This window comes from Eleutherodactylus coqui, chromosome 1 (genome assembly GCF_035609145.1).
Source record: "Eleutherodactylus coqui strain aEleCoq1 chromosome 1, aEleCoq1.hap1, whole genome shotgun sequence".
In the NCBI taxonomy this organism is placed as follows: domain Eukaryota; kingdom Metazoa; phylum Chordata; class Amphibia; order Anura; family Eleutherodactylidae; genus Eleutherodactylus; species Eleutherodactylus coqui.
Window position 1 is genome coordinate 312,010,924 of NC_089837.1, and position 22,647 is coordinate 312,033,570.

The window sequence follows — 22,647 nt, forward strand, 5'->3', positions numbered from 1 at the left end:
GATTCAACCTCCGCAATATGCAAACACTGATAATCACTAAATCACTAAACCTACAAAATGTTCGTTACGAGGGGCTACTTTCAACTTCCGCATCAGGTGGCTTTCAGACAAACATTTTTACTCTGAATTTTAAAGGGAACAGTTCTGTTCAAAAACTACTGCAGCCTGCAATAGTAGCCCCTCCACGCTCCCCCACCACTGCCATCTCACTGGCTTCCCAGTCCACTCTGAACCTCACTTCCTGGAAGGGACTTGACATTGGGCCACGTTAGCAGCTATTCACCGGCTAACGGGAGTGGGTAATTGGCTGTATCAGTCACATGGCCATTTTTGTCAGGGACGTAATCACCGGCTGCAACAGCAGTGGATTTTAAGAGGCAAGTGATGAGTTAAAAACTAGAGCATTTGCTGCTGCATTTTTCCGCCCACTCAAACTCTTCGTGGAGCCTTCAGGTCTTAAACTTTTCCACAGAAAACATCATTAATGCATCACCCATGTTTCAGACCCAAATTAACCAATCATATTTGAAGGGGGTTGTCCAAGTTATTTTATATAGTTTTGGTACAAGTACAAAATTGTAGAACTAGAGCAAATTAAAAAGGAATGAAATACTGGCCATAGAAACCCAAAGACGACTTATTAACTTCTAAGAGAGTGTCCTAGACCTGTTTGGTCACTGTGCAGGGACAGGAGAGGTGAGCTGTAACCATCACCTATTGTAAATGATCCTCCTTCACAGAATAGACAAAGATTAAAATTAAATTGTAATGAAATAGTGTAAGAAAATCAGGGTACATACATCAGACAGTCGCCGCCTGGGTCCCCAAGTATAGACCAGGCGTGACCAGTGTAAGACAGATGGACAAGTGTATGCACTCCGACAAAAAAAAAAAAAAAGAAAGAATTCCGCCTAGGTAGCGGATCTCTTCCAGATGGAAGATATAAGATCAGGCCTTCTAAAGTCCGAAGGCCGCTGTGAAGTGTTTATCCCACATAGAGTAAAACTTCCTGGGGTTTTCGAATAACATGCTTGCCTAAATCCGATTGACCAGATAGGTTGGTTGTATAGGAGAATCCCCCACCATATCTAGCAGTAATGTGTGATCCAACTTTCTAGTACATAATTGAAATCTCTGCCAGAAGCAGAGAAAATTCTATGGTTCGAGCTCAGGTTTAATGATTCTCGAAACCTGTAGGTCGTAATTCACAGGAGCTCATGTTTGTAGTTTGAAGAATTTCCCCGCAATCTTTGCGGTTCATCAGGAATCAGGGAGCCTATGGTACAGACTTATAACCGTGAGGGAGATCTCGGGTATCTCACCTACACGGTATCATTGGATCAGAGCAGACATAAAATTATTTTGTCTGAACTAGTCTGCAAAAAGTTATTGCAGCTAATATCAAGGACAGATATCCAAAAATTTAAGGAGAAGAACCACCCACAAGTTCTCTCAGGGAAGCATAATGGCATTGAAGTAGCATAGTGAATTGTCGATCATGGTCCTCAATAATGAGAGGGAGACACTCCTTTACTTCGAATAGCAGCAAAGGGTGCAACTACTCTTTAATTTTATTCCTAGTCTTATGTTCAACGGAAGAGAGGGGGAGACACTTCTTACCTAAGAAAGGCAGCGGATGGTGCAGCTACCCTTTAGAATTTTCCCTGAATTGGAATACTATGGTTATAAATTTCTACAGACCTACAGCCTGTCTATACTAGTACCCAGCTGTAAGGCTCAATAACTAGGTGGTGGCTCATTCCTGTATAGTCTCCTTAACTAGCAAAAAGCACGATCGACCTGCATAAATCTTTTCTTAAATGCAGAAAATAAAAAATAGAGAGGTAAGACCTGTAGTTTTTATGGTAGACTAGGGCATATTCGGATTTTAGAAGGCCTGATCTTATATCTTCCATCTGGAAGAGATCCACTACCTAGGGGGAATTTGTTCTTTTTTGTCTGAGTGCGTACACTAGTCCGTCTGTCTTACATTGGTCATGCCTGGTCCATACCTAGGGACACAGGCGGCGACTGTCTATGGCAGTGTTTCTCAATTCAAGTCCTCAGGGACCCCCAACAGGTCACATTTTCAGGATTTTCTCAGTATGGCACAGGTGATGTAATTATCGTCAGTACCTCAGACATTGCAACAGGTGTTCTTACTATAGGATATCCTAAAAACATGACCTGTTGCGGGGAGCTGAGGACTGGAGCTAAAAAAACCACTGGTCTAGTGTATGTACCCTGATTTTCTTAAACTATTTTAATAAAATTAAGTTTTAATCTTTCTGTCTATTCTGAGAAGGGCTGTGTATAGACTTTTCTGCCTCTGTGACGAATTGAAAATGATGCTATATTATCTGCTTCCAGTTCTATAATCGAGCAGCTCTCATTGTAATCCTGCCTGTGATAAGAATGGAATGACTATGAAAAGTGATTTCTACAGAACAGGAAGTGTCAGCCCATTGGGAGGTACAGGGACCAGCATCAAAACCACAAGAGATCAGGAATATTTTTTTAGTAGAGATTTGTATAAATCCAGTAGTAAAAGTGTTGATAAGACACTCCATGCTGCTGCCTTTGATCTCTTGTGTGCGCTGTGTATGGGGCACTAATGCTCCTTTTAGGCCTAATTCCCACGGGCGGAAATCCGCGGCGTTGCCCTGCTGCTATTAGGTTCAGAACCTAATAGCGCAATGCTCACGGTACGGAATTCCACCGTGGAATTCCGCCCCGTGAAAGCGCTCGCAATCACCCGCGACATGATCTATTTGGCGCGGGTGTGCGCGCGGACAGCTTCCATTGCAGTAAATAGAAGCTGTCCGTCACGCTATCTTCCGCTGTGGAATTCCGGCCGTGGGCACTAGGCCTTAGACAGATTCTCCTTTGAACAAGCAAGTGAGGTCACTGCTAACTTGTTCTCACTTGTGCAGTCAGAGGCATCATTGGCTTGTTCAAATGAGAATGGTTCAGTCCCGGAGTAGTGAATTAAGGGACTGAACGATTGCTTTTTAAAACGAATTATTAGCGAATAAGCCAAGATTTTACATCTGTATGAAATGAACAACGACTGAAAAGTGAATGATTCTTGTTGGTCGTTCACTTGCGTTTAGACCAAATGATAACTCAAAACAATAATAGTTACTTCTAAACTAAGCAATAGCAGCTGAAATGACGCGTACTTCAATTTAAAGGAAATCTCTTGCCATATAATGACCTATTGTTTAAACTACGTTAAAACATTTAGGACTTGACAGTATCTAACACCCCACCGCTGCCTTAAGGCCCTTTTACACGGAAAGTTTTTAAAAAAAATCATTGAGAAGTAGTGAAAATGGATACAATCGCTCAGTGTAAAACGTAGCCAACGATCGACGATGAAAGATAAATAATTTACTTTTTGATCATCGATCACTTTATGCAGGCATATAAAAAATGTTGTTGGCTTGTTCACTCGTTCTCATTCACTTATACAGTTAATGTGAATACTGAAATATTTCTTGTTTGAACAAGTAAAATGATGCATCTGCCTGTATAAACTCTTACTCCTTTACCCAAAGAGCATTGAAATAAACACTAAACTGTAATATGAATTGAGGGGTATTGTTTTTTTTATAAAAAGATTATATGGACTACAACCAAGGATGAATCCCAGGCATCAATATTGGTGGTAAAATTATTATTTTTTTTTTTTGAGAAGCCCTGCTATAGAGGATTCTTATCACAAGTGTCACATGTCCTATACAGACGTCCGCCCGTACTACAAAAAAACCCCATCTTTGGATATGACCTGAAGACGGCTCCATTGTATTTTCCACTATAAATTGTGTAAAATAGAAAACAGCGAACATAGAAACTAGCAGTAGTTCTTGACCCAGAATTAAAACTATAATGTGAGGGTGCATTGTAATAAGCAGCAGGACACAACGTTAAGGAATTGAAGTCAATGATCATTTTTTAATATTTCATATAGTGTTGAGATAAACACGAACTTGCACTTGTGTTGAAAAAAAAGTTTAAAAGAAAACAATTACCTGTGTCTCCGCTTGCGAGAGTGAGAGAGAGACCTTGACCGGGATCTAGACTTCGAGAATGAACGAGATCTTGAGCGGGATATGGAGCGGGATGATCCCGACCTGGACTTTGACTTGTTTTTAGACATCTTTCAAATACCACACAGTCCCAGTACGGTAATCTAAAACTGAATTTTGAAAAGTATAGTCAATAAAATGATGTGAATAAAACTTCAATTTATTACTTTTCATTTTACTATGATGTAATAGTGAAGAAATACATTTTTTTTTAATCTAAAAAGTCTAAGGGCTCATTGACATTATTGTAAATACAGTGTGTTATATGCAGATTTTAAAAAAAAATTAACATGTATAAAACACAGGTTTACTAAAAGCTGTGTATTTTTTACACGACTTTCGGTTACATGAATAAACATGCAGTATGTTGTATCTTGGTGTGCATTGCACAACGTAACAGTCAATGGGAATGATCAACTTGAGTAAGACCCAGAGGGTGGGTCGAAACGTCGCTATCTTTATTATATGGACTGCTATGTTACACCTCTGATGCTGCTCCTACTATTGGATTAAAAAATAAATCTCATTATTTGTATTCTTATCCCGCAGCGCTTTCAAGTACTTTATTACCCCCCCAGCAAGCTGGGTACTCATTTTACTGACGTCAGAAGGATGGAAGGCTGAGTCGACCTTGAGCCGGCTACCTGAGCCATGCGGGGATTGAACTCACGACCTTCAGGTCATGAGCCAGAGCCTAAGACTGCATTTCTGCTGCCTTAGAACTCTGTGGGTGAATATTTATGCAAATAAAAATTTTTTCCAATGGACAGAAAAACGTAAGGGGACAGTGTATTTCTGCCCGTGAATGCACTGTATATTCGCTTATGCCCGTGTGACTGCACCATTAGGCCTGGATCTGTAGACAAAACTCAACAAGTTACTGCAAAATAAAATTACTGGGAAGGTTTCATATCACACAATGTCCACATAAAATGTGCCCCGTGTTCTGTCTGCATGCCAGCCATTTCATTTTTTTTTAGCAACCTGAAAGTGCTCCAGTCCTTCTGTAGTGCTCCAAACTAATCCTCATCTCTTAAGTATACCATGTGCAAACAAGTTGATTAACATCTGATTAATCTTTGGCAATATCAGTTTCTTACCACAGTTAATACCATGTCATTTTTAGATTTAACATTATGTGCCAATTTCTATTAAAAACCATCTCAGCAGTATATGTCATCTAAGGACACAACAAATACACGGCAGATAATTGAAAGATATACATGCAATTTAAGGGCTGTTATTCGACACTCAATATAATGACCATCTGCCTTTGTACAAGGACTCTTATGGCCCTTTTGCACAACAAGAAATGCACGATTCCCGTTTGCCTGAACAATCGGGCTGGTGACATCACCTGCTTGTTGGCACCAATGCAGCCTGTGGAGACAGGCAGATCATCGTTGAGAATCGTTCAGCGTTTCACATTTCTATGTAGAATACAGCACTCCATGCCTCTTGTATAGGTAGGGTTAATTGATAATATTCTGGAAGCTTGGGAGCTTATTGAGTTGAATGTATAACTGTGTGCAGAGAGCCCTACGACATGCCTCTATAGCCTCATAGACCACCACACAAACACAGTAAAGTTTAGGAAGTATTTCCAGCGCTACAGGAACTCATGATCACACTACTGTAAGTAAAAGCCGCAACTATGGTTCTCACAGGACTGATTAAGAAGAATTGGGAAAACTCTTAAGGTACTCCGTCATTTGAACTATATGCTAGAACAACAAACATGTAAAGTATCTGCTCATCAAGACAACTCCATTTACAAATTACGCCGACACGGTGATCAGCAAATCACAATGCGGCTGGCTTGTAACACCCTTGGTGATCAGACAGGGGAATCTGGGAACAGTGATAATGTAGTGGCAGATGCCATTGGCTTATAATGGGGTTCCTTTCAGCTTCCACCAAGGTGTCTGTCCTTTAGGCAGAAAAACTAGTGCTGCTTGCAGAAGTATTTTTTTGTTAAAAACTACAGAATGTGTAGAGGCAGCTCTGAGGGAAGCCTGCTATGCAGAAGTAAGCAGATACCGTAGATACTCCTGTCACTTGTCAAGTGGCTTAGTTTGCTGTTAAACAATTAACAGCTGACCCTAGTCAAGTTACGCTTTTTATTCCAAGAGTCCATTTTACAAGCAGTGTTTCATGAAATATTTACAAACTATCACCTGTTTAAGAACTAATCTCCACTAATCCCGGCTCCCTTCCCTGTAAGTTATTATAAGAGCACAGCTGTACCAAAACAAATCTAGTAGTCAACGCACAGGAAGAATGAACTCTCACAGAGGTCATTAAAATGCCCCCAATGTAGCTTCATACGCAGGACGAGAAAGGGCAAGGGCAGATTCAAACTCCACCTGAAGAGGATTTAAATGTTCCAGGATTGTAACTGTATGCGCTCACTGGTTAGCCAATCACTTCTATAGGTCTTTTATACAGGGCGCACTCATATCTGCCTTTAGAGCTTTAGCCACAATCCCATTTGTTGGTTCCCGAATGGGAGCATAAAAGTGAAATTAAAAACAAACATTGGTCCCCCCCCCCCCCCCCTCCACTTGATTTCGATGGGTTTTTTAAAAAAAGGAAGCAAACGGAAAAGCTTTTTCATTGATTTTGCTCCATTAGGAAGGGGTTGGGGGGCAGACTCCGTACACACACAGGAACAAATGCTGCAAACAGACAAATCGGGATAGAAGAAATAGAGACAATTAACCCCTTGTAGACATATAACCTGTCTATCATAATGGGAGGTACAGCCCTGGTGCATTATTTCTGGCGTTTTCTCATTGTAAATGCCAGAAATAATTACGTTTTCTGTGAGAAAAAGTGTATCCATTCTAAAAAAAAAGGTCTGTGTGTAAAGGGGGCAGCGAAAATCGTGGTGGTAGAAACGTGTAAGCGCTGGTCTGCCATGCTAATCGCGGTAAAAAGTGGAGAGAGAGTAGCCTAAAGATTGAGAACATATAGAATGAAAGCACAGGAGAATGAATGAATGAATATATATATATATATACACACACACACACACACATTTTATTTATATATATTTATACACATATATATATATATATATATATATATATATATACACATACACATACATACACACACATTATATATATATACACACACACTATATATATATATATATATATATATATATATATACACATATATATACATATACACATATACACACATACATACAGTAAAAATTAAACCCCTCCCCTAGAAGTTATTGGAATCATATGAAATTTTCCATGCAAATGTAACAGATATACGTAATTACAATATCAGAGCAAAATGATAATTTATTGTAGGAAACTGACCCCTTGAAGGGAGGCTGTAGTAAGCAGAAAAAGATGCACGATGTACAAGTAGCAGAAATCCGTCCATGGGCATTAGTCCTAAAATATACATTTTCCAGAGGAATTTCCTGAATTTCTCCTCCTCTCTGCTTAGTCTATCATCTATACATATAAAGACGAAAGCCCTCCCTCACTCATTCTCCAACTTCCGGATGTCGTAGAAACATGAAATTTGGCACGTGCCTAGATTATGTCATAAATAGAAAAAGCTAATGGGTCCCAACTCCATTATTCAATTCTAAGCGCAAAAGAATTAGTGTCCACATTTTACTTACGTAATCTAATTCTCTCACTTCCTGATGTCATTTTATATAAAGGTAACGTCGCATGGTTGCCTCCGCGTGGTGTTTCCTGGGTAACGCAGAGAACTATGCAAAATGGTGAACATATTTTTTCCCTCGGTATCTCTAAAGTAACCACGACTTCATAAGATTTTCCGTGTGAACACCAGAACCAAATTAACTCGCGCAAAGCCGGGATATCAGCTAATTTTTTATATTGTTAAGATTTCACACTATCTTGCTTTTTACAATATTGTGTTTTTTAGCTGCAGTCCTTAATGCACCCCAGCAGGTGAGGTTTTCAGAATTTCTTCAGTATTGCACATATTATGTAATTATTGTCTGTGCCTCAGACATTGCTATGGGGGTTCTCACTATAAGATATCCTAAAACATGACCTGTTGGGGGCCTCGAGGACTGGAGTTTGAAAACACTTGTGGAGGAATTGGATTTTCTTATTTAATGTCGGCGACAAATCTTATTGCTGACATTTCACAAGTTTATCATCAGGGCACGATCTACAGGTAGTTCATAATTAAGGATGGGGGGGGGGGGGGAACCAACAGAAAACCTCCCCCTCAGCTGCACTGCAGATATCTATTTGTGAGGTCGTTGCTCTCGGGAATGAAGCTGGTAAACAGGTTCAGTCTTTCACTTGCTGTTTTTAAGCTTATCACTTGGATACCTTAGTGACACTGGCACCCACCTAGGGACATTGGGTGGAACAAACAGCCTGAGGGGGCAAAGGATTCCTGGGTTACAGCCAACAAACAGCAATAAGCCACGTCAGTAAAGGGACATCACAACCACAGCTATAACTGGCAGACCTGCTGGAGTGTAACTGACACTAAAGGTTTTACAGATTTCATCAGCAAGAAAATGCTGTTTGTCCGGTTTGAATAAAACAAAGACGTTTACAAATTATCTAAAGCCTCAAGACCTGCAGCAGAGTGAAGAACGCTACAACAAGCAAAATAACATGTGAAACGAAAAGTGCTAAAATTGTTAGTTTACAAAAAGGATGTCAGTGTTTAAACAAGGGGTCTAGGATCTTCAAAATATTGTCCAACAGCAAAAAATCCTTGTCCGTTAAATTCCCTACTGCTCACCGGCTACCAGTCTGCTGCTTCTTGTAGTCTTGGTTTACTTTGCTGCTGCGATGGGGTGCCCCTAAATCCAGGAGTCCGCTGCAGCCAATCATTAGCCTCAACTATAATGCCTGCATGTACAGCACAAGAGTACTGAGGCGAGCGATTGGCTACAGTAAAGAAAGAAGTGACTTCCGTTGTGGCGGCACAGAATTTAACTGGTAGGCAGCTTATTTTTATTAATTTTTAAAAATAATCTCAGCTATTAGGCTGCCTGTCCACGGGCGATAGTTCATTGCGTTACCCACGGCAATAATCTGGCCGCGAGTAACACAGTGAATGCTTTCCATAGACTTTCTATGGAAAGTGCAGCCCCAACGTCCACGAGCGGAGAATCATAGAATCAATTATCCACTCGTGGAATTCAAATCGCAGCATGCCACGATTCTCCATGGTGAGCCTGTCTGTCAGATAGGCTCACCACAAGCTCATCTCTACTGCTGATGGTAGATAATAAAATATGAAACATCCAACAAACATTGCGTTTTTAATATTGGTGTTTTTTTCCTTCACCATTTTTGCACAAATAGCCTGGTGTGACACGGAAAAGAATGCAGACATATGCAAAAAATGCATACAATTTTTGGATGAAAATGCCAGCAAAAGACAAAGTGGCCTAAAAATATGTCCCCACGAGGTGGAAAATGTTGAAGAATGCTGCGTATCCGCATCAAAGACCGCCTCAAAATCTACACCTGACTCGGATTTTGACAGGTTTCTATCATGGTTGTAATGTGGAATGCCCATTGCGTACATTTTCTGCTCCATGGAAACAGGCATTTTATAGGGAAAACCATCTTTTGTTACAGGGCAGTTGTTGGCTGCAAGTGAATAGGGAAATATGAAACCTGCTTTTATATATTTAAGGGCCAATTGACACAGGCGTATTTTCTGTCCAAATTATGTGCATAATACAGCCAGCATAAACTTCATTGGCTTGCATCCGTTATTCAGCCATGTTTTTTTATGTGCATAAAAAAAAAAACCGCAGCATGTCCTATTTTGTTCTTTCTCGGAGCGAAATTACCTATTAAAGCCTATGGGATTGCATAAAAATACAGCAAATACGCGGTTGCAGAGAATAAATAAAGGTTTGCAAAGACACATGAAATTCATGCAGTTTACAAAGCCAGAAAACTTCAAAATCTCATCCATATTCTGGCGACAAAATGTAAGTAATTTGACCTGCAGATTCTAAGTCCACGGCAGGTCAGTTTATCAGTGCAAATTTCACCCATTGCAACACTAAGGATGAAATCTACTGCAAATCCAGTGTGTGCAAGAGACGGTCACCTGCTTAGCCCTATGAGCTATGTTTGTGGGCTGAAAGTAAGTGACCCGCTGAGTCCGGAGATGCAAGTGTTATACTAACCTCTTCCATTGTTCACTATTCACCGTGCCGCTCAATGCATTGGGTGGCGAGTTTCAGTGCCGACACCAGGGGAAAGATGGGAGACAAAAACTCTTCCAATGGCTAGACTAGACAGGTCACTTACTTTCAGCCCATAAGCTTAGCTTAAAGCATGTAACAGATGCCCTTAATTAAGCAGTATAATAAACTGAAATGTGTATCTATACATTGTAAACATATATGAAGGGAAACACGCATGCATGAAAAATATTTAAAATCAAAGAAAATATGTACAATCTCAAACTGACTTGAATCGCTGTCACACCCCGTGAGAACATAAAAGAAGAGCAGCAAGGTGAACACAGACAAAAGGAACTGCTCCAGCAAGTAAGGCAATCAGGTGCCTATCATATATTTTTTGTACTTACAAGATAAAAAGGCAGGAGACAGAATATATCAGTTTGCACAGGTACTATTAAAAACACTCCTACTCCACTTTAATATGCAATCAGGTACTTTGAGAATACACACAGTACTATATGCTAAGTGCTTGTGACCAGGGTTCAAGCCTTCTAAAGTCCAGGCATGAAGGAACTGTGAGCTAGTGCATTTCATAGCTAGAAGAGGAGACTTCTTTTACCAACAATTTAGAGTAAGAATTCACAATAAACACAATTTGGATAAACAGATATGATGAGTGACAAAAAACATCCTAACTTACAGTGAACATAGAAGCAGGAATGATGCGAGATCCTCGCTAGCAGATCCTGAAAGATCAAATTCCCTTCCTGGTTTCATCTACAAAACACTTTTGCAAATCTGCAGAGTTTAAACTCCACCTATTAAAGTGGCAGCACAGCCCGGAGGTTATCCACGGAGCAGGATTACAGCACAAAGGATTCTTTAGTTTTCCTGGCACAGGGCCAGATTAAGGCCGGGCTCACATGAGCGGATCAGATTCCCACATGCGGAAGGCCTGCAGCAGATTCCGGGCCTAAAGCCCGGCTGGTGACCCTGCGTGCAGCACTAACCTGAATTGCGTATGGCCACCAAGGCTCGCAGGCGTTCATGCGCAGAACAGGTTGGGGTTTTTTTTGTATGTCTAGCAGGTACCCGCAACCCTATAGGCAATATATTAATTGCGTATATGCTGCAGGTCGGACGCCTCCATTGACTTCAATGGATGCCGTCTGCAGGAAAAGAGAGCATGCTGCAATTTTTCTTCCTCCGCTTGCAGTTACATGCAATTCGTATCTGTGAGTGTGAAGAAAAAAGAATTTTAAATTATACATCGAAACGACATGTCTTTCAATGCCTATGTTTTGCCATGGAAAGTCCACACAGATGGCGATTGCGGTTTCCGCAATTAAAATCTATTCTTCTTAGGTGCCCATATAGGGCTGAGCCATTGTACACACATGGATTACCACAAATTGCCAGGCTGCAACCTGGTCTTGCTATGGTTTCCTGTGGGCCAGGTCAGGCCACACCACTTCATACAGAAAATCCCCAGCATTTATAGCGGCAGTGAAGTGAACGAGATTTAAATAAATCTTATCAACATGCTGCAGGAAAAATCTGCCCAAAATCTATATGTGAATTGGCATGCAGTGCAGATTTTAAATAGTATTTATAGGCCAAACCTAAGAATGGGTCCAAAAAACAGGAAAAGATGAAAATCATTAGGGTGCATTCACTCGGGATGGTTTGGATATCGTAGGAACAGCAGCAAAACTGCATTGAAAACAAAATGTGTATTTTTTGTCACATTTGCAAAATTTGGCAAAACTGCATGGTTTTTTTTTCTGATTCGGATTTGATGTTTTTACTGCATCCAAACCACCCTGTGCGAATGTACTCGTAGTTTTTCTACACAGGTTCCATTCTTGGCTAATAAACACTAAAGCAAAATACTGTAGGGTGTAAGTGGCCGAAGGGTGTTTTCACAAGGGATGAAATATTTGTCAACATGCATATTTGTTGTGTACTGTGTAGTTAACGTGCACGGGATACATACACCCGTAAGTGATCCCCTAGGCTGTTTTCAGACAGTAAATAAAAAAAATAACAGACAGCAGCCATACACCATTTCTAACGCCGTGATTATCAAGGGCTAGTCTGTGTAGCCCCATTGAAATAAATGGAGGTAGTTGTACCGCAGCGTTTGGAATGCCACGCTAATCACGGTAAAAAGTGGGCTGTGTGAGCGGCCTAACACTGCACCAGAAAAACAGCATACACTTTTGCCAGGCTTTCAATGGTTTTTATCCTGCAGACAATGTATTGCTAAATGCTGAGTTTATGAACCGCACTAGCTGAATACAGCCTAAAGCCACTTTCACAGAAGTGCATTACAGGTGACATTTTGCACCTATATTACAGAGGCATATTACAGAAGCAGTACTGCTGAAAGTTTTCATGCAGATCAACATGTTGATTTAACCGCAGTCAAAAAGGATAAATCTGCATGCAACCACCCAGAGCAGTTTTCATGCCAAGAACAGACATGTTAAGATTTTTTCCACGATGATTTTCAAAATCTGATTGCAGATCAGTGCCGCATGAACTACGGTGTGAATGCGGCCTAAAACGAACTTCAATGGAGTTTTAGTTTTGTGCTAGAACTCAGACTGGGTTTACATGTGCGCTTGTTATTCAACATGTTGTTCCAGAATTGTACTGAAAAACGTAAAGTGCATCTAAAAATAGTTCAGAGATTTGTTCTTGGCCTAAAACATAGTGCTTATAAGCTAAGGTGGTTTTTCTTTGTTCAGTTTCGGCTGTAAGAAGAAAAAAAATTGTCATCTTTAACCCCTTCCCACTCCAGGGCGTACATTTACATCCTGCAGCGTCGGGGTATGGACAAAGAGAAATTGCGGCGCAACCTCTCTTCATATTGCGCGGGCATCAGCTGTTTATTACAGCTGACACCTGCGGTCAATAGCTGCCTTCGGCCGCGTGACCGATCGCCACTATTAACCCTTTCAATGCTGCTGTTAATTCTGACAGCGGCATTTAAAACCCCAAACGAGGTCCCGTACGCTATTGGAAGCATTTGCGATTCTTTCACATGGGTGAAAATTGCAATTACATAGGTGCGATGCACTTTTTAAGCAAAAATGTATTATGTTCACATCCAGAATCAGACATTTAAGAGTAGATATCTGTCAGAGTTTATTGGACAGATATTGCGCTCACCTATGTAAATGTACCCTTAAAGGGGTTGTCCCACGAAACAAAGTTGGGGTATACACTTCTGTATGGCCATATTAATGCACTTTGTAATGTACATCGTGCATTAATTATGAGCCATACAGAAGTTATTCACTTACCTGTTCCATTGCTAGCGTCCTCGTCTCCATGGTGCCTTCTAATTTTCAGCGTCTAATCGCCCGATTAGACGCGCTTGCGCAGTCCGGTCTTCTCCGTGTTGAATGGGGCCGCTCGTGCCGGAGAGCTGCCCTCGTAGCTCCGCCCCGTCACGTGTGCCGATTCCAGCCAATCAGGAGGCTGGAATCGGCAATGGACCGCACAGAAGACCTGCGGTCCACCGAGTGTGAAGATCCCGGCGGCCATCTTCGCAAGGTAAGTAAGAAGTCACCGGAGCGCGGGGATTCGGGTAAGTACTATCCGGTTTTTTTTTTCAACATATGCATCGGGTTTGTCTCGCGCCGAACGGGGGGGCTATTGAAAAAAAACAAAAACCCTGTTTCGGCGCGGGACAACCCCTTTAACAGGATTATAGAATATAAATGATATACTATTTTAAATGTTACAAATCAAATGCCAACACTTTGGAAAATGATCTATTATCTATGCCGGAGGTAAAACGTAGGATACCACTGGGGTGAAGCGCGATGCTTAACATGGGCAAAATCTGAAAAAGTAAGGATATCGGTATAGCAACTAAACGCAGGATAATGCAAACCACCAATTTCCCCATAGCCATGTGTGGATGTGAAAGCTGGACTGCGAAAAAAGCTGATAGGATTGATGCGTTTGAGCTGTGGGGCCGGCGACAGCTGCTGCATATGCCCTGGATGGTGAGAGTAACAAACAGAAAAGGACAAGATCACAAGGCTCAGACTCACGTATTTTGGCCATGTAATGCAAGCAGAGTCGCTAGAAAAATCTATAAGACTGGGTTCACACAAGGCGGAATTTCCGTGCGGCAAATCCGCCTGCGGCCGCTAGTCTCGGGATTAGCCAGCCATGTGGACGAGATTTCTCAGAAGGGGTTTAAAAAAAAAACGGATAGTACTTACCCGAATCCCCGCGCTCCGGTGACTTCTTACTTACCTTGCGAAGATGGCCGCCGGGATCTTCACCCACGGTGGACCGCAGGTCTTCTCCCATGGTGCACCGTGTGCTCTGTGCGTTCCATTGCCGATTCCAGCCTCCTGATTGGCTGGAATCGGCACACGTGACAGGTGGAGTTACGAGGAGCAGCTCTCCGGCACGAGCGGCCCCATTCAGAAGGAGATTAGACGCTGAAGTTAGATGGCACCATGGAAACGAGGACGCTAGCAACGGAGCAGGTAAGTGAATAACTTCTGTTTGGCTCATATTTAATGCACGATGTATATTACAAAGTTTATATTACAGAAGTGTATACCCCCACTTGCTTTCGCGGGACAACTCCTTTAAACATGAGTCATATGTGAAAAGGAGTCAGAGTCTGGGAAAATTGAGGAGTTGGAGGTTTACCAACTCCACAGGCCTGCCATTCCCACCACATTATCAGTCTGTAGCACACATTACCAAATGTATATTCATTACTGCTCAACAGTCCTGCATACCATTGTTAAAGTCGTTTCTAGGATTCCCCCACCATATGTTAATTATCTCACTAGTCCAGTGAGAATATTCTAAAGGCCCGACAGTCGGGTAAACGACTAAACTAGCGCTGACGTCACCGCCAAGGCCGTTGATACAGGAAGACTTCACATAGCATGTAGCAAGGATGAATACCACTTGCAGCTCTCGAGGTCCAGATATACCCACCAGACTGCTGAGAGATAATTATCATACAGTGCTATAAACTACTTTAACAAAGTATGCTGGACTACTGAGTAGTAATAAATATACATTTAGAAATGCGTGTCCGATAACGTGGTGGGAATGGTGTGGTAAGGGGAAACCTTGTGACCAGTTTCCTTTAAGCATTACCATAACTTCCCTTCAAAGGACATGATGAATACACCGAATCCTCCATGTCAAGGATGCACAGTGACCTTAGTAATAGGAGCATAATTAGGCAGGCACACACAAGTGTGCTTACAGCAGCTGGGTCTGCTAGGGAAGGGAAAACTAAGTCGAAAAGAAGGGAGAAAGAAAATTGTGCTAGATCAAATTGCGCAAGATAAACTAAACTGTTAGCAAGACTCTGAATGGATTTACACATTTTATGTATTTTGCTCCAAAACACATTTGCTGGGGGGATGGAGTCTGACTTGTGGGACAACCCCCCCCCTATCCCGAGAATGAAGGAGCTAGAGATCCCTACACAGCAGGTGGCCACCTGCTGTATTATCAGCCAGTTGATGTGCACAACAAAGAACGACATTGTATTTCTACAGCATTTTGGTAAGCAGCCATAGAGAACAATATGGCTCTATCATGCGTAATATACAGTAAAATAGAACATGCAGTGTTCTTTAAAGGGGTTGTCCCGCGAAAGCAAGTGGGGTTATACACTTCTGTATGGCCATATTAATGTACTTTGTAATATACATCGTGCATTAATTATGAGCCATACAGAAGTTATTCACTTACGTGCTCCGTTGCTAGCGTCCCCGTCGCCATGGTGCCGTCTAATTTCAGCGTCTAATCGCCCGATTAGACGTGCTTGCGCAGTCCGGTCTTCTGGCTGGTGAATGGGGCCGCTCGTGCCAGAGAGCTGGTCACCGCGTCGTCATCGTAGCTCCGCCCCGTCACGTGTGCCGATTCCAGCCAATCAGGAGGCTGGAATCGGCAATGGAACGCAAGGAAGGAGAAGAAAATCCATGGTGCACCATGGGAGAAGACCTGCGTTCCACCGTGGGAGAAGACCAGCGGCGCCATCTTCACAAGAAGAAAAGGAGAAGCTGCAGAACGCTGATGCAGGTAAGCGCAATGTGCTTTTTAAAAACTAACCCATGCTTTCTTTTTAACAGGGCAGAATGCGGGGGTAAGTGAAAAAAAAAATTTTCACTTTCGCCGCGGGACAACCCCTTTAAGCATTTATTATACACAATGATACAGTCCAATGGGCGGAGCTGCCGGTGATTGACAGCTGCCCCTGTATGTACAGTCATACACAGCTGCCAATCACGAAAAGGACCGCCCACTGGACTGTTCCGCTCAGAATGTAGAGAGACATAAATGGATAAAAGCTCTATATTGGGGAATCTGCTCAGCTCCTCCTGCTCTATACTAGGATGCCTGCAGTTTGGACAACATGTCCAACCCGACAGACTCCCTTTAAATACACATGATGGCATAGTTTACAAAATTGAACCTAGTATGTTAGATACAAGAACTGTGCCTTTTCACACTATGAGAAATTAAATGGTATCAATGACATCTTTAGCAATAATAAAGTCTTCCTGACTACAGTCAGCTAGTTTACACTTGCTTGTCTCAGAATCATGTGCCAGCAGTATGACTCTTCACTTGTGAGGCTGAAATGGGCCAATACTTTCCTATGTAGATTTACAGACCTACAAGGCTGGTTGAGCTCTGAACCACAGCTGTCGCTGAGAAGGTTTCACACCTCCAAGGCCATCGAGCACTTTGCTTGGAAATAAGACAACTGTAAACACTTGTCATAAGACAAAACACGATACTGAAACTAGCCAGCTGCAGCTTAATAGGACCTTGTTCACATACATTAACTATGCGCAAATCATTTCTAAGGCTAGTGTCACCGGAAGAGCATATCGGACCGTGAAACTCAGCCCAATATTGCACTCGACACACGGATGGGAGTCCTTATTGTGTCAGTAATACCTCCCATCATTTCACTACAGTTGTGTTTGGCAAGTGTCTCCCATTGTTTTCAATGGGAAACATAGCATCGCATCTGCATGCATATTGCATGCCGGGTGACGTTTTTTTCTGACCCCATTGAAAACAATGGACAACGCATTCCAATGGAACGCCCAAAGCTAGGATTTTTCAGGAGAAAAGAAAGATTAAAAAAAAGCACAGACAAAAAAAAACCCGCTTATGTATGTGACCCCATTCAAACGAATGGGTTTATAATAATGCGTGTTGCAATGCAGAAATCTTGCGTGATGTTCACAGCTGTGTGAAAGCGGCATTAGGGTGGTTTCATATCTGCGCTCAGGGTTCTGCTTTCATGTTCCATTCCAGGTGCAGGAAAGGGGAATCCCCGTGGCCAAACGGCTGTCTGAGGAAGGAGTCAAAAAGCGCCAAATGGATCCCATTGACTATAATGGGGTCTGTTTGAGTTTCCGCTCAGCTTTCAGCCGGAGGAAAAAGCACTGCATGCTGCAGTATTCTGTGCCAGATCTGCGATGGAATCTCTGACTTCATGCAGACAAAGCTGAGGATCCGATGCTTCCGCAGTTTAATGAGAGGCCAAGCAATGATCTAGAAAAGGAGGACATGCAGAGAGAACTACCAACGGAGTATATTTAAAAAATGTTTTTAATACCTCAGTGATTATGACACTCCAGTTCCAGGCTTTATTCACACAAGCATTTTTATGCAGCCACCTTTTCACACCTGGCCAAAAAAACCCGACCATCTGAGGCATTGGATTCCAATGCATTTGTTCACAATGGCGATTTTGTGGCGCATAAAAACATTGCACCAGAAAGAATAGCACATACGCAACCGAAATCAGCGGGCGCTTTAACGTGCGGCCAGAAAAGATAGTTCTGGTTCTATCTTTCGACGAATATACGCCGGCAGCTCCCATAGACTCCTATAGGAGCTGGAAAAAGAAGGACGGGTAGGGAGTTTAGTAGCGTCTGACGCAGGAAAAAGATTACAGGTGCCTCTATGAAGGCATTTGAAGTCATTCCTAGGATTTATGCTGAGGGATTACCGGGCTGCGGTGTATTTTTTCACTACATTGCACTTGGCTGTGTGAATGGACGAAGAAAAACGCCAATTATGCTCCGGAGTTGATTGCGTCATTTCTTCATTCACGAGATTTAATGCCACGGCCGGGCGGCCATAAAAACGCCTACGCTTGTGTGAAGAAGCCCGCAGGCAGTTACCCCACTATTTCCTAATGACAACACTTCCTGCGAGGTTTTGCTGGTTTCTCCCTGTTATACAGACATTGCTGGGATTCAACTCACCCCTATCCATACACACACTCCTGCCACTATTCAGCATGTGAGCACTGATGGGGATTTTGGATGCCTACAACGAGCCCCATGAAAGAGTGACTCATCTATAGTAATTCCAGCTGTTACTTTTACAGTTGCATTCAGGAAAAAAATAAGTGATCTAATCTAAGCGACCAACATACTTTGATTTTTCCCATTTGTTTATGCACAAAACCAAACTTAAGGAAAAATTGCGTAATCAAAAGGACCTAGAAGTAGTGCAACTTCAAATCAAGTTGTTAACCTCTTAAGGACCAGAGTTTCAGTCCTAGATGAGCACTTTTCAGCAATTTGTGGTGGTTTTTTAGGCTCCAAAAATTATTTTTGCTGTCTTTTTTGGTGACGGTCACTGCGAGCTGGACTAAGATCTGCCAAGACCACGTAGCTTTTCCATCCCAGGGGTCATCAGCAATCACCTGACGGTGGGTCTTATAGGAACTAACGCTTCCTTCATTCCCTACTTAGTGCACATTGAACGCTATATAGCCTGCAAATAAAAGGCATAAGCGATTAGAAACCACTTCTGTCTTCTCCTCTGGGTCCTCAGCTGTCTGCTACAGCCGAGCACCCAACCTACTCTTTCTTGATTGCAGAAGCTTTAACCCCTGGCAGTATTTTTCCTATATGTGGGGATTAAAGCATGGATATTTACATCACTTGGTTCTTAACTGGTTAAAAACACAACATATTCTAATAGAAAAAGTCTAGCCTTTATGTCCACAACCACAAAAACCTGGCTTTCATTATTACACTGTTCTGGAAAATCTAAGTGGTATTCCTGGCCTTCAACTATTGTTGACAACATATATGTTAGCTAGTGTAGAAACCTGCTGCTTCTAGACGCAGCACCACAAGAGAGTTACATTTATAAACCAAGTCATAATTTGCGCAGTCAAAGTGGAATGATCTTGCTGACGTTCTCTTTAAGCAGATTTAATGAAGACATCTGTAAACGTAATTAAAAGACTATTTCTGTGTTTAAAAGAAGAAACTCCACCATAATTAGAAGTCCTTGATGTACCCTCACATTACACACTCTTTTTGGATGCCATGATAGCTTTTAAACGCACCGTGACTGATCCTCCCAAGTCTTCTCAACAAACAATTCACACAGACTTATTCACATACATAAGGAATCAATCCCATTTTATAAAGTGGAGGTAATAGGAGGGACATGCCATCACTATCATGGGTGGGCGGACGTCTAACCTCTGGGACCTGTGCCTGATCCTGATAATAGAAAAGAATCAGCACCACTTTAACCCCTTAATGCTCTGTGACCTACAGTTATGTCATGGAGGTTTGGGGTTTGTATGGACCAGGAACGGCTATGACAGCTAACACCTGCCTGCAATAGCCGTGATCAGCTTTCACCGTCTTTAATCGTTGCCAATTCTGACAAAGGCATTTAAATTCCCTGACCAGATCGCAGTGTGCCGATCAGATAGCAGTGTGCCGTTCAGTTGTCATGGCAGCTGAGGGTATTCTGAAGACCCCCAGGGCTACCATTGCAGATTGCTTATGAAGCTAAGGCCATGGTGTGGCTTGATAGAATGCAACAGATCTCAGTATAACATAATGATATGGTATTATAACATACTGCAGAAGCAATCAAAGTATCACGTCCAAGTATCAAAGTCCAAGTCCTCTATAGTAACTAAAAAAACGTAAAAGAAAAAAATAACAAAAAAAATAAATAACACCTCACATTAGCTATTGTTGTACCCATAAAAGCCTGATCTACCAAAGTGACATTATTTATCCTGTATAGTAAACTGAGTCAGAAAAAGTCACACATATTGTGAATTGTGTTTTTAGTCACCCTCCTCTACATGAAAAAAGTGTAAACTTATGTACTCAAAAATTGTCCCGCAAAAACTGAGCTCTCACACTACTGTGTTGATATAATATAAAAGGTAATGTCCATAAGGAATTAAAACTGTGGCTTTACATGGGGAAACCAACATTAAAATAGTAGCTTGATAGAGCAACAGTTCTGTATAAAAGCCAGCAACACGGTGACGAGCGAGAATTTCTCTAGTTTTCTCTACTTGCATTGCTTTAGCACACCTAAAATTGTCGCTAGTTGATGGATGTAAAACGGCAATGGTTGTCTTTCAATGACTCGCCAAATAGTTTGCAGGGAGGTGTGCACTTCAGCAACTATGAAATGGAACAGCTGAACAACAATCGCTCTGTGGAAAAGTACACAGCCTTCAGATGTTTGATTAGTCCATGGGGCGCACAGACAATAGTTGTTTATGTAAAGCCATATCATTGTTCTTTACTGAAAAGACTTGACATCTACAACTCAGAAAGTACCAATAAATATCTCTGGAGCTTCAGGACTTATTAAATGTTCAATTTTGGAGATGAATTTTATTCAGGCATAAAGAAAGCCACATTTTTTTTGCAGAAATCATGTTTGAAAAAGAAAATCGTAAAATCAAAGGAGTGAATTTTGGCACCATCCTCGCCACCTTTCCTAATATTAAAAAAAAACAAAGTGAGCGGGGCTTAGCAGAAGTAGCTGGAAAGTGGCGTAAATTATAACAAAAATCTCCACCAGGTCATAACTGGCCTATATCTGCCTGTCTGGAGCATGGACAGCCAGAGACGTACCGAGTTTATTTAGAGGCATTAGTCTCCCGAGGCAGAGCTCGCTGAAGTGAAATGCATTGAATGTCTTAAAACCGGTATATAAAAGTGAATCCACCATTTAACTCTGCATGCTCCTGATTCTGTCGAAGCATTTGATAGGAGGCAGAACTTCACACTTTGAACCCAATTAGTGTTAACCTTTAGAAAAGGGGAGGTCCCTCCCACAATGACTCAGTTTTAAAAGTGGCCAAATCAACATGTCATACTAATTCACAGCACTTGTATTTGAACTTTTACTTCAGAATTACTCTGATCTGCTTCTTCCTTCGCCCCCTCCCTGATATGGCTTCTCTGTACTTCCAGATTGGTGGGTAGGTATTCAACCTCCTGTCATGTGACTGCAGGCAGAGGAGAGCACTGGGACTCCAGCTGCAGAGAACAATGGAAACAACCCTCCTTTAGTCACGCAGCGTTTTAACGCTGTTGAGGCGGCATGATCCGACCCATCGCCACATATGGCAGAATATCTCACACACGTTGCCTTGCGCAGTCTTCTGGTTCCTTTTTCCATTTAAATTTTCCGCTATGTCGATTTGCAATGGCGAGTATAAATGCCGCCCAAATGCAATGTAATTGCATATAGACAGCGTTGATTATGCTCCCATAGAGAGCAATATGAATAGAACATACTGTATTAATATGCAATGCAAACACGCAAGGGTGAGCAAAGTAGTGCAAGCCAATGTATTTGATTGCCCGCAGGAGCAGCCACATGGAAAGTTACAGCCAATGTGAAAGGAACATAGAAGGGACACAGTCCTACCCATGAACACCATAGAATTAGCACATGCAAATCACATGCTAATTTGAAAGATTTTTTTATTTTTAAACCACATGTGAAAAGCACCCTGCTGGGTTCACACTTGCCGTATTCCCGTCGGAAATCTCGCGGTCTGGCCGCAGCAAAAACCGCGAGATTTCCGCCGGGAGAACTGCCGCGGCTTTGAAGCGGTCCTGCCGCATGCTTTTCCGTTGCGGCCGGCTCTCCCATAGAGGACAGCGCGGCCGTAACATAAATAAACAAAAATCCGAATGTAAACAGACATGCTGCTTCTGTTGAAACCGCGGCTGCGGCGGTCGCAGCCACGGTTTCAACCGGATTTACCGCAGCGGATTAGCCGTCCCGTGAGGACGAGGTTTCTGAGAAACCTCGTCCACATGGCTGGCTAATCCCGAGATTAGCGGCCGCGGGCGGATCTGCTGCGGCAGAACCGCAGCAAATCCGCCCTGTGTGAACCCAGGGCCACTTCATAGGACCGTATTTTTACAGTGTATCCAGTGCGTGAAATATGCTGTACAAATCTGCCATGGGATCCCATACACATATTGCATGAAATACGCGTGCAATAAAGATTGCATATCTTGCTGCGTATTACGCCCACATACACGCCAT

General features: G+C 42.2%; 1 protein-coding gene across 5 annotated transcripts in view; it reads right to left on the reverse strand.

Annotated features, from left to right (window-relative positions):
* Nucleotides 1-22,647, reverse strand: part of THRAP3 (thyroid hormone receptor associated protein 3) — a 71,704-nt gene that overhangs the window by 37,493 nt on the left and 11,564 nt on the right. For 4 of the 5 annotated variants that reach the window (XM_066574967.1, XM_066574964.1, XM_066574969.1 and 1 more), the window contains exon 2: nt 4,035-4,201. In XM_066574967.1, the coding sequence (XP_066431064.1) occupies nt 4,035-4,162 (128 nt within the window). In that variant the 5' untranslated portion in view covers nt 4,163-4,201. Of the gene's footprint in view, nt 1-4,034; nt 4,202-10,969; nt 11,034-22,647 lie in introns of those variants that run through there. The other variant, XM_066574965.1, reaches the window with a different exon arrangement.